Source organism: Dreissena polymorpha, chromosome 3 (genome assembly GCF_020536995.1).
Source record: "Dreissena polymorpha isolate Duluth1 chromosome 3, UMN_Dpol_1.0, whole genome shotgun sequence".
In the NCBI taxonomy this organism is placed as follows: Eukaryota; Metazoa; Mollusca; class Bivalvia; order Myida; family Dreissenidae; genus Dreissena; species Dreissena polymorpha.
The window spans coordinates 31,491,858-31,504,127 of NC_068357.1; the positions used below are offsets into that span (position 1 = coordinate 31,491,858).

Consider the following 12,270-nt stretch of genomic DNA (forward strand, 5'->3'; position numbering starts at 1 on the left):
TTGACAATTAAACCACTGACTATTTTTGTCGAAAAAGCCTGTCTCTGCGAGTAAGTAAAACGCCAAAAACAGGCTTGCTTTTTTATGCGCAAAAGCAAGTCAATGCACATTTATATGTCAGTACTTTCTAATCCGCAGTGGTTTGTACATAGATTATCTCCTCGGCGACCCGGGTTCAATGCCCATTTACTGAGCATGTGAGTTTGGTTGGTGGTTGCCGAACCAAAAAGGTGGGGTTTCTTCCGAGTACTCCCCCCCCCCCCCTACACACACACCACAGCACATGGCTACATCAAAACAGAACATATTCAAGTTAAAATGAATAGCTAAACATATGAGCTATAATTTATATTCGTCCCAACTTTCTAGTTAGTTAATAAGGTCGCGCTGGGACACAATCCGGATCCTCACATAATGCAGCCTCAAGAGCTGAAGTACCTCATAAACTAGGAAATACACACAAGTGCGTTCGCTTTCTGATCTGGCGCTTTTATAACCAAACAATGTCTAGATGCAATAAATGCGTATGATCAATGCAAATAACACAAACATACAACAACTAGCACCGCGCAAACAAATATAAAAGCAGGAATCCACGCGCATTCACATATCTGCACAAGCGAGTATCGCGCACTTAACGTGTGGTCGTAGTCAAAGAGTCTTTACGCTTTGCAAGTTGCAAATAAACAAATCGTAATATTTATTTTACACGAATACATCTATTTACGGATTATGATATCAGCAAACCCACTACTACTATAACACCTATTACTACTACTACTTCTACTACTACTACTACTTCTACTACTACTACTACTACTACTACTACTACTACTACGTCTACTACTACTACTACTACAACTACTACTACTACTACTACTACTACTACTACTACTACTACTACTACTACTACTACTACTACTACTACTACTACTACTACTACTACTACTACTACTACTACTACTACTACTACTACTACTACTACTACTACTACTACTACTACTACTATCACTACTGCTACTACTACTACTACTACTACTGCTACTGCTACTACTACTACTACTACTACTACTACTACTACTACTACTACTACTACTACCACTACTACTACTACTACTACTACTACTTCTACTACTACTACTATTACAACTACTACTACTTCTACTGCTACTACTACAACTACTACAACAACAACAACTACTACTACTACCACTTCTACTACTACTACTACTACTACTACTAATACTACTACTACTACTACTGCTACTGCTACTGCTACTACTACTACTACTACTACTACTACTAATACTACTACTACTACTACTTCTACTACTACTACTACTACTTCTACTACTACTACTACTACTACTACTACTACTACTACTACTACTACTACTACTACTACTACTTCTATGGTTACTAGTCCTACTGCTGCTGCTACTACTATTTTACTTCTGCTGCTGCTCATACAATGACTGCAACAACTTAGTTAGGACACATACTTGATTACAATTGCGATATTATGTACTATACATACGAGTATTTTTCTGTTTGTTATTTGTTGGGATTCCAGAATTGTATTTCTAAACAATTAAACAATTTATAAATAAAAAGGCTTTTTATTTATAGAAAACTAGCACGTCTTTAAACCACGTATTAACTATCAAATTTAAACCAAATTTAAAGTAAAACAAGTCGTCCTTAATCATTGTTATAAAATGTATATATTTGAATCAAATAAGCTAATCAAATAATTCATTTTTAGCTGAAGACAAACGGAAATAATAACAATACAAACATTATCAGTGAATGTAGTTGAAAACCTGTCAAAGCAAAATTGTTACTCCACAGTGTTCATATGTAGTTTAAAACACGTATATGTTGGAGGTCCGGAGACTTTGGGTTCTCGAGCTATCCCGCCCATCGTTTCGACTTTGACTTCCATTTTTAGTCTCCACGAAGCCGTTAAACCGAACGAAACAGGTCAACTACCACAACCACTACCACTAAGTGGAATGTAACCCAACCGGAAGGCGCCGACAAAATTTCTTAGAAGAAAAATACGAATAAAAATCATAAAGAACGATTACTAAGAAGTTTTGTATGCATCAAACGCTTTATAAACATTTTACAGAAACATTTTAATTCATCGCATACGATTTTTAAGCTGAACTTGACGAATTTCCAAAATTTTCACTTTAGTCAATGCAATTTGAACGCTTGGACCGGAAGTATAAGCGCTTATCTGATCAGGAAGATATACAAAATGGCAGCACCCATGAAAATAACAACTATGCTGCTTCTACAAGTCGTTTCGGCCTATTCAGGTATTTTCGACGGTTTACATGTTCATAACATGAGAGCCAATGAAGAAGCCAATCTCTCTGCGAGCACGGTCAGTATGATTGACACGTACCCACTAAAATCGCTCCAAGTCTGAACTCTTTGGTAAACATACACAGTGAGATGTTTTATCATCTATCGCATACACGCCGGGTTCGATCCAAGGCTGTCAACCTATGGTCATGCTACAGGTTCTATCTACTATTACTAGCAGGCGACGTAGCCCAAAACCCCGGTCCAGTTGCCAAGGAAAAATATTTATGTGGTAGCTCAAGCTGTAAACACGTTGGAAAAACTGTTGCCTCTAACCAACATGCAGTTTTATGTGAGGCCTGTTATAGTTGGTTCCATATAAAATGTGCCGACATATCTAAGGCGGAATATACAAAACTCTCGGAATCACCAGACCCTTGGATTTGCTATGACTGCTCAAGGTTTCACTTCTCGGACTCTTACTTTAGTGATTATTCCCTAATCTCAGACTTAAACTCATCGTCTGGATCCAATACAATTTTATCTGTTTTCGAAGAACTTGCTGACGTTCGGAAAAAACATTCAAATAAATTTATTGTAGCTCACCTAAACATAAATAGTCTAAAATCAAAATTCTTGGAAATATATGATGTGTTAAATGAAAAGCTTGTTGATCTTTTATATATATCAGAAACTAAAATAGATAACTCCTACCGCAGTGCCATTTTTGAAATCCCAGGATATAAATTTGAACGCAGAGATAGAGACACAAATGGGGGAGGGTTAGCAGCCTACATTCGATCAGACATTCCATCCAGGAGACGTATAGATCTTGAGTCGGACAATCTAGAAAACATTATTTATGGAGTTAATTTAAATAAATCAAAATGGTGTTTTTTCTGTGTATATAGACCTCCAAGCATGAACAACAAATATTTCTCAGAAAACTTTTGTAAAACTTTAGATAAATGTATTAGTGTTTTTGATTACTATGCTGTCATTGGAGACCTAAATTATGATCTTCTCTGTGAAACCAAAAGCAAATTTTAAACAGATATCTTAGAATTTTTTAACTTGACCAATATTATTTAGAATCCTACATGTTTTAAAAAGGGTTGTACTCCATCCCTATTAGATGTCTTTCTGACAAACAGTAAAAAGCTATGTATTAAAACTCTCAATTTTTTAACTGGTATTAGTGACTGTCATAATATGATAAGTACTGTAATTAACAATACTGTTCCTTAGAATGAAAAACATAAAATCACATACAGCAGTTTCAAAACTTTTAATATTGAATCATACAATGAAGACCTTTGTAATTTAAATATTGGCGGCTACACATGTAATTCAGAAAACTTAGATTCAGTGTATAACAAATTTGAAAATGATGTTGTTGAAGTTATGAATAAACATGCTCCTTTTAAACAAGCATACAGAAAACCTGTTCAGCTACCTTACATGAATAAGGAATTAAAGAAATCTATCTTCAATAAAAAGATGTATTTTAATAAATATACTAAAGATAAAAGTTCAAAATCTTGGGAACAGTATCGTAAAAACAGAAATCTTGTAAAAAATTGAAACGGAAATCTATAAATAACTATTTTCAAGAAAGGTGTACTGGTGGCTGCAAATCTAAGGATTTTTGGGATACAATCAAGCCTTATATGTCTAATAAGTCGAAGAATAACCAGAGTAAAATAATATTGAATGAAAACCAAATAACTTTGTCAGATAATAATGAAGTAGCTGATATTTTCAACGATTTTTACGTAAATGTTGCTAAAGATATCAGAAAAGATTTTACTTTTGATGAAAATAACCATCCTAGTATAGAAAAAATTCTAGAGCAGAATATCTCTCAAGATTGTTTTAACTTTTCACATGTTGAACAATCCACAGTTTCAAATATTTTAAATAAATTTAATGCTAAAAAAGCTACAGGCATTGATAAAATATCTGTAAAACTACTCAAATTAAGTTCGCAGTTACTGGTCCCTTTCTATACACATTTTATAAATAAATCTATTGATACCGGAATTTTTCCGGATAGACTAAAGCAGGCACAGGTAACCCCAGTATACAAGAAAAACGACCCCCTAGAAAAATCAAACTACAGACCTGTTAGCATACTACCAGCTCCATCAAAAATCTTTAAAAAAGTACTTGCAAACCAACTTACATTACATTTTGATAAAATTTTTAATAATTTCTTATGTGCCTTCAGAAAAGGACATGGTTTCGACTTTGACTTCCATTTTTAGTCTCCACGAAGCCGTTAAACCGAACGAAACAGGTCAACTACCACAACCACTACTACGACCGCTTCTACTTTTCTTCTACTACTAATACTACTACTACTACCACTACTTTACTAGTGCTACTTCTTCTTCTAATACTACTACTATAACAACAACAACAACTACTACTACTACTACTACTTCTACTACTACGACTACTACTACTACTACTACTACTTCTACGACTACTACTACTACTACTACTACTACTACTACTACAACAACTACTAATACTACTACTACTACTACTACTGCTACTACTACAACTTCTACTACTACAACTACTACTACTACTACTACTACTACTACTGCTATGTTCTCATATTGAGTAATTACTACGATATTGCGCCTATGTACTAGTATATTTTAATTCATTAGTGTATCATTTTTCCCTATCCTGATATTCGTTTTGGCTTAACCATTTTTAATTATTTTCGAATTTGAACATTATACATGTAAAAGTATAAAGTTTTAAACAACCCGTCTTTCCAATAGTGGGATCGTGTCCTCACTTTTATGCATTGCATTCCAAACCGCACGGTATCAGGGTCAGTTCGCGGCCAGTAAACGGATCGTTATTTGTGAACTGGAATTGTATTTAGACCAGAAATAAGTTAAATGAATATTAGTAGGTCAATCATAGATTTTTAATGTGTTTTAAACAATAGAATGATAAATATTATGTTTGACTAATTAAACAAGCATTATTCCACCATTTTGACAGATTTGTTAAGCATGAGCGCGATGATTCCCGATACTGTTAATAATCGAATCAAATAGCAATGCCCGACACACCACTAAAACAGGTTTGTTCGAAGAACGCGCGTATAAATATTTAACATATGTACGGATACTTCGCTTGTGGCCGGTTGACTTATATGTTTTAATATCACTTCCATTCTTGTTTTGTATCTCTGTTTTGTATCTATAGATATATGTTAAGCCATATGTCATACTGTAAAATAAGCCGCAAAAACTCCGCGTAACCTCCCGGCCTCCGTGTGATGCAGCTAAGAACTGCATGGAAGAAGACATTCGCTATCTTTGATCTCATTCATTAAACTCTTTACCTTTCACCAACTCAAACCACAATCAACGCCGTATATCTTTTTTAAAAGATATTTCTTGTTACTAATACGAGTAATTTTCTCCTGTTTCTCATTAGATTGGTTTCCCGAAGTTTCTATCTTGACAAGTTCAAAAAATATAAACACAAAGGATTTTTATTTATAGAAAACTAGAAAGGTTTTAAACAACGGGTTAAATATATCACATTTAAACTAAAATTAAATAAATAACAAGTCGTTTTTAATTACCGTTATGGAAACGTATATTTTTGTTATCAAATAAGCTAATAAAATTATTCATTTATATCTATATCTATAGACAAACGACAATAATAACAATCTCTCCATATCATCAGTAAATATAGTAGAACACCTGCGAAAGTAAAATAGTTATTTCACAGGGTTAATATGTAGTTTTAAACTCCTTTATGTTGGAAGTCCGGAGACTTTGGGTTACCGAGCTATCCAACCCATCGTTTTGTCTTTGACTTCCATCTTTTTAGTCTCCATGAAGCCGTTTAACCGAACGAAACAGTTTCACTACCACCACCAACACTACAACTACTTTAACTACTACTACTGCTAATATAATGATCCGATGTTTAGTTATTATTATTTAATGGACTCAACAACTATACAATTACAAAACAATAGTCTTCGACCATAAAGGCCACATAACGTTGAAAAACAAAGCAGCATCACAAAATGTTGCCCGCTTGATTCAACGAAGTGGAAACGGTATAAAATGCGTGATATGAATTGATTTAGTGATGAGTATTACATATTGTTGTTTGCTGCAAATATAGTTTTATCGGGGATTCCCAATCGCTAAAAATATGTGCGTTCACGTGTTTTACTGGTACACGTACATGTTCTATATATACACATGAAAATTTAAACGTGTAAATAAGCAAAACAAGCCATATGTATTAAATCAAAATTGTTATTTTATGAAATGCACTAAGTAACAAACTAAAGTTGAGACAATGTTTAATATGCACACAGTTTTAATCAACACATCTGTTATCTAAATCTCTCTCATCTTGTTCTGCCAGGTCGAACGTATATTTAATGCGCGAGTTCCTAAATATTTAACATAAATCGTTACCCATAGTATTTAAACATGAACGCCAATTGGCTATTACGTGAGGTCGGAAGCAATGCATTACCCAAACTATATGCGCATTGCTTGCAATTAGACTTCCATTTTATCAAAACAATAGTCACACATATAGTAACTATTTCCTTATGTAACAATACCCGAATAATTTAATATTTAGTTTTATATTGATAGGAAACAACAAAAACATCGAAAGCAACAGCAACATTAACAGTAATAATTTCTTGCACGGTCACTAAACACGTAAGGGGTTTCAAATTCGATATAAGGATAGATGAGTACTAGTCGGATGGCATCGTTAAAGACATATATACATTAATTATATTGAATGTACCAAGTGATTTGAAAATCTATTAATGCTTATAATCCTAACAATGCTTGGGTGGACACCAAGTGACAAAATAAAGTCGGGGCGATACATTTTAGAAATATGCACATTATAATTAACCATATTAAAAATGGTTAAATTGATTGATTTATCCATACGTTTTCGGCATAGCTGTTCAACTTAGCTTTTCATCTTAGATGACATTTACATAACGCCAGCAGACCCTAATGAATCCCCAATGCCCCATGACTTTCAGGGTCAGTGTTGGGTCAGTAAATCGTCATTGAAAGACGGTATTTACTATCTATGAACGCCGAACGTTGAGAACACAGTTTTGCTTTGAAGATATCAAATAACACGTATTTAAGGGTAAACATTAAATGAAAACCTATCGGTTAACGCAATTTGTCTTGTATTGTCTGACAAAAAACACCGAAATAGTATAGTGTCCATGATAGAAAGGAACTCGTTTAATAATCTAGCCACAAATGTGTAACGCGGTCAGTCTGTCTGAAAATATCTCCTGCAAGCCGAAAAAGGCTACCGACATTTGCCAGTTTGTTTTAAATATTATAATGTGACTTCAATTTTCAATCGGAAAGTATCGTTGTATGATGTTCCATTTAGAAGACGTCATAAGATTTTTTTTAGATCCGTGACATGCGAAAATGGGTCTTAGGCAATAAGCTGTCAGCGTAGCTCCAGTCCAGTCTGCGCAGTCTTGTCGGGATATGCATACTAAGGAGAATACTTAGGAGATACCACAAAACCAAAATAGATTTTTGCTAAGAGAGGAAAGCGTACCACATGACCGGACTGCGCAAGCGAGAAGGCTGGGCTTGCACTGCGCTGGCTGCATATGCAATATGATCATTTTTCGTATGACGCGGATTTAACAGTTTTATTTGAATGTGTGGAAAGAAAACGGTGTCTTAATCAAATATCAACATACCTTATGTTTCAATGACGAAGAAATACATTCATAATGATTCGTGTGAGGACACATATGATGCGATCATACGTAGTAAAATTTGTATCTACGAACATTATTATGAAGTTTAAAATACGCGCAATTTATAACAAACACTTCTTTGGGTGGATATCACATAGTAAAATTTGTATCTACGAGCACTTTTATGTCGTGGAATATACGGTCCTTTCATAACAAACATTTCATGCGGTGGATATGGGACTTTTAAGTTAAAAAAACAAACAAAAATGCCCAAACCTTTGTTTTCAATTTAATAACTTAAAAAACATGAATTTCTTACCTTGATTTCAGAGTAAGAACAACGCCGAATATCTTCTTTTTTTATAAAGATATTTCATTTTATTTTAAATAATAGTTTAAGCCAGAAAAAGATGATGCGAAGATCAATCGGACAAGGCTGTGTAATTCATTGCTGTTAAAATATCGGATTTAATGACAGACATAGTTTGTATACCCAAAACTCGAAGTTTCGCAGTGGGTATGTTTCGAGTCAGCACTCTTCTGATTGGTTTTCTGTGTAAAAACGTTTGTGGTGCGACTTACTGCCACATTCCTCAACCGAGTAAATTTAACCCATTTTTGCCTAGCGGACTCTCCCATCCTTCTAAATTGGATCAATTTATTACCAAAATTAGGGATGTCAAGTATAGTTATGTCTATATTTAGAATATTTCTTACAGGAATTCCTCTAAGCAATCAGCGCAGACTCTGATGAGACGCCGCATTATGCCTACGCTGTTTGCAAAGGCCTTTTTTTTACACGCTAGGCATAAATGGGTTAAAACGTTCCTGAATTATGTTTTTCTCGATTTTTTAAATGTTCAAAATGGTACATGTTTCTTTAGCGAACTACTTCTACAGTTCTCAAGCTAATGTATTTAAACTTCAACACCATAGAGTGTAGTTGTGCCAGACAGTTCATGCCTTGTGATCCACATCTTCCTAAGTTATGTGTTAGTTATGTGTCGTTGGGCTCAGCCATGTTTAGGACAAAATTATAAACTCGTATATGTTTGTGGTGCGTGCTACTTCTTCTTTTCTCAAGGCATTGAATATAAACTTACAGGATTTCATCACCATGAAGTGTAACTAGTAAGACACTTTTTCATGCTTATACACGTTTCTGAGTTATATGACTTGATCATAGTACATTGAATTCATCTTAGTTTGCGGTGAGAAATATTTTCGTATTGCTTAAGCGATTTAATCGAAACTTGACTTATTTGATCACTTTTAATTATACTTGAGACACTTTGACAGCTATACTTGTGGCAAAAAGGTGCGGGGGTATTTTAGTCACGTTTGTAATTTCTTGGTAAATATATTTTTTTACATTGAACCATTCGATGCACGTCGGATTCGTTGTACGTGTATTATGACGAGCTCTGTCCGGCGTTCGGCAGTCATCGTGCGGATGCCCTCCGACTATCAGACGGTCGTCGGCCGATGTATGTCCCTTGCAACTACCTTGATTTTTGCCGATACACGTACAATGAATTGGATGTCGGGCGATCGCCGGGCGATAACCGGGCATTGCTCGTCCGATCGTTTGTCGATCTTAATTCGATTCCTTTCCGGGACCGCCATCGGGTAAAATTTCAAGTGGGACTTAAAATGAATCCGGACGCCGCGCGATGCTACACAGTTACCCGGTGTCCGTGCGATCATCAGCTGGGCGCAAGCCTGATGAGCGTTAAAATACGTCGCCCGCTGATCAAACGGTGATCGGTCTCTATTTGTGACTGAGGTATAATAAAAAAATGGTTTCGTAAAAATGATCAAAAGATATGGTTGTAGAGTGGTTACGGCAAAATTGTTGAAATCAGCTATTCCATTAATCGCAATAATCGACATGTTCAACCGATTAGATAATCTGTTTCAATCTTTAAGTTAAACTGCTGTGTTTAAAACATGTACAAACAGGTTTATACAATTTAACTTAAACAGTTGTATTTTATACCTTCGGTAAGTTTTGCTTTCTTTGAACTTATATAAGCGCACAAGGTATCTTTTAAGGTACATGTCCAAATTCTTTTTCGCGGACCATAAATAAGTATAGTGCCCATAGCCATCGGGTAATATTTCGTGAAGAAGCCCTCCCAGTTCTAGTGGTTTATATTCACAAATTTAAGAATATTAAAGTCGGTCAAATTAATTTTAAATTGAAGATGTTCAGTACTTTTGCACAGTTCATCGATCCTTATTGTTGTAATAACATGGATCAGGTTATTTTCCAGTTTGACAAGAAATGAATTTGAGAGCAATGCAGTTCGACTGATATTGGATTTTTTTATCAATATAAGCGCATTTCTGTGAACGAAATTTTTAGTGTCATCAGATATCGATGTTATCGACGATACGTTGGATGCAGTAGTGATCAGCAAAAAACAACAACAAACAAACAATACACCTAAATAGTATATGATTTACTACAAACAAGTAAGCGATACGAAGATACAAAACAAATTAAAACAGCAATAAATAGCCATCATCATGAGCATTATGAAACACGAAAGAGAATTAGTTGCATGGCAAAAAACCATTGTATTTACAGATAATATATATATATATAATGCTACTTAGTATTATTTATTAAACAAAGCGAACAACACCAATAAAACGTAACTACACACATCATCACAAAACGTTAATATACACTAAAAAGATTCGAAAGTGACATATACTTTTATAGTGTGAACATGCAAAAAAGTTATTATTCTGCTAAATTATAACGTAAACAATCCATAACAATAAACAATTAATAAGTATGTAAGAAAACAATGGACATGTTTTGCTTTTTGTCAGAACAGAACATAACACAATAGTTTATTTAAACTTAAACATGTTAAGCTCATCGTCATTTACATACGCATACAATAACATAATGAAGTAAATACAATATATACATCATTTCGCAGATAGATCAATTAATAAGAACATAAGAAGTAAACATGTTATCGTGTTTTCATGAGAATGATATTACATAGTTTCAAACGTAGTTTAACCCATTCATGCCTAGCGTCCTGAAAAAAGGACATTGCAAACAGCGTAGACCCAGATGAGACGCCGCATGATGCGGCGTCTCATCTGGGTCTACGCTGTTTGCTTAAAGGAATGGTAGTGAGTAATATTCTAAATATAGAAATAAATATACTAGACATCCCTAATTTTGGAAATAAATTGATCCAATTTAGAAGGATGGGAGAGTCCACTGGGCATAAATGGGTTAATAATGGCAACACTTATTATATTACTCGGCAACAAATTTCAATAGTGAACAAATGTTTTATTTCAAACTTGATATGTAAGATATTACTCGTTTTTATACATTCAAAGCTTTGAGTCTTTTTAACATAGAAAAATATATTAATATGAAGTCATATGATGGACAGATAAAATCGCACACATCCGACTTAATACGTGCATGTCATTTTCATTAGTAGTTAAATAACATTTAAAAATAAATTTCTTAAGTTATAAATAATGAACAAAAGGATGGCAAAAAAATACGAACCGTATGAACTAAGTTTTTGTAGCTTTATATTATCAGTCTTTTATTTAATATTTTACAACTTCTTTAGAACTTCAACATTCTGTGTCATGGTGTATAAATAATTAGAAAACACACACAATCATATTGAAAACACAAATATGAAATAAAAATATTTTCAAATTATAAAAAAGTTTGATTTATTAAATGCTTTTTAAGTAGGCGCATTTATGGATGTGGTAAACAAATATTACCATAGATAAGAAGGTAAACAAATATTACCATAGATAAGAAGGTAAACAAATATTACCATAGATAAGAAGATAAACAAATATTACCTTAGATAAGAAGGTAAACAAATATTACCATATATAAGAAGGTAAACAAATAATACCATAGATAAGAAGGTAAACAAATATTACCATAGATAAGAATTAAACCTTTTATACAACAGTGGTGTTCTCGGATTCACGGAGTCTACAGTTGCTTTGTTAGCCGAATATATAAATATATACTCACACTTAAACTTGAGTCGGTGGAAATGAGGATACCTTTAACATGCTATTTATCTTCGGTTTCTTTCCTGGCTTTTTTGATGGGCACATCAACACTATGTAGAACCTGGTGTGTCGTCAGCAACTATCCTAGGAATCTG

At 34.0% G+C, this 12,270-nt stretch overlaps 1 protein-coding gene across 2 annotated transcripts in view; it reads right to left on the minus strand.

Moving 5' to 3' along the window:
• Positions 1-11,209: 11,209 nt before the first annotated feature.
• Positions 11,210-12,270, minus strand: part of LOC127873539 (uncharacterized) — a 48,589-nt gene continuing 47,528 nt past the window's right edge. For both annotated transcript variants that reach the window (XM_052417421.1, XM_052417422.1), the window contains exon 73: positions 11,210-12,267. In XM_052417421.1, the coding sequence (XP_052273381.1) occupies positions 12,226-12,267 (42 nt within the window). In that variant the 3' untranslated portion in view covers positions 11,210-12,225. The remainder of the gene's footprint in view (positions 12,268-12,270) is intronic.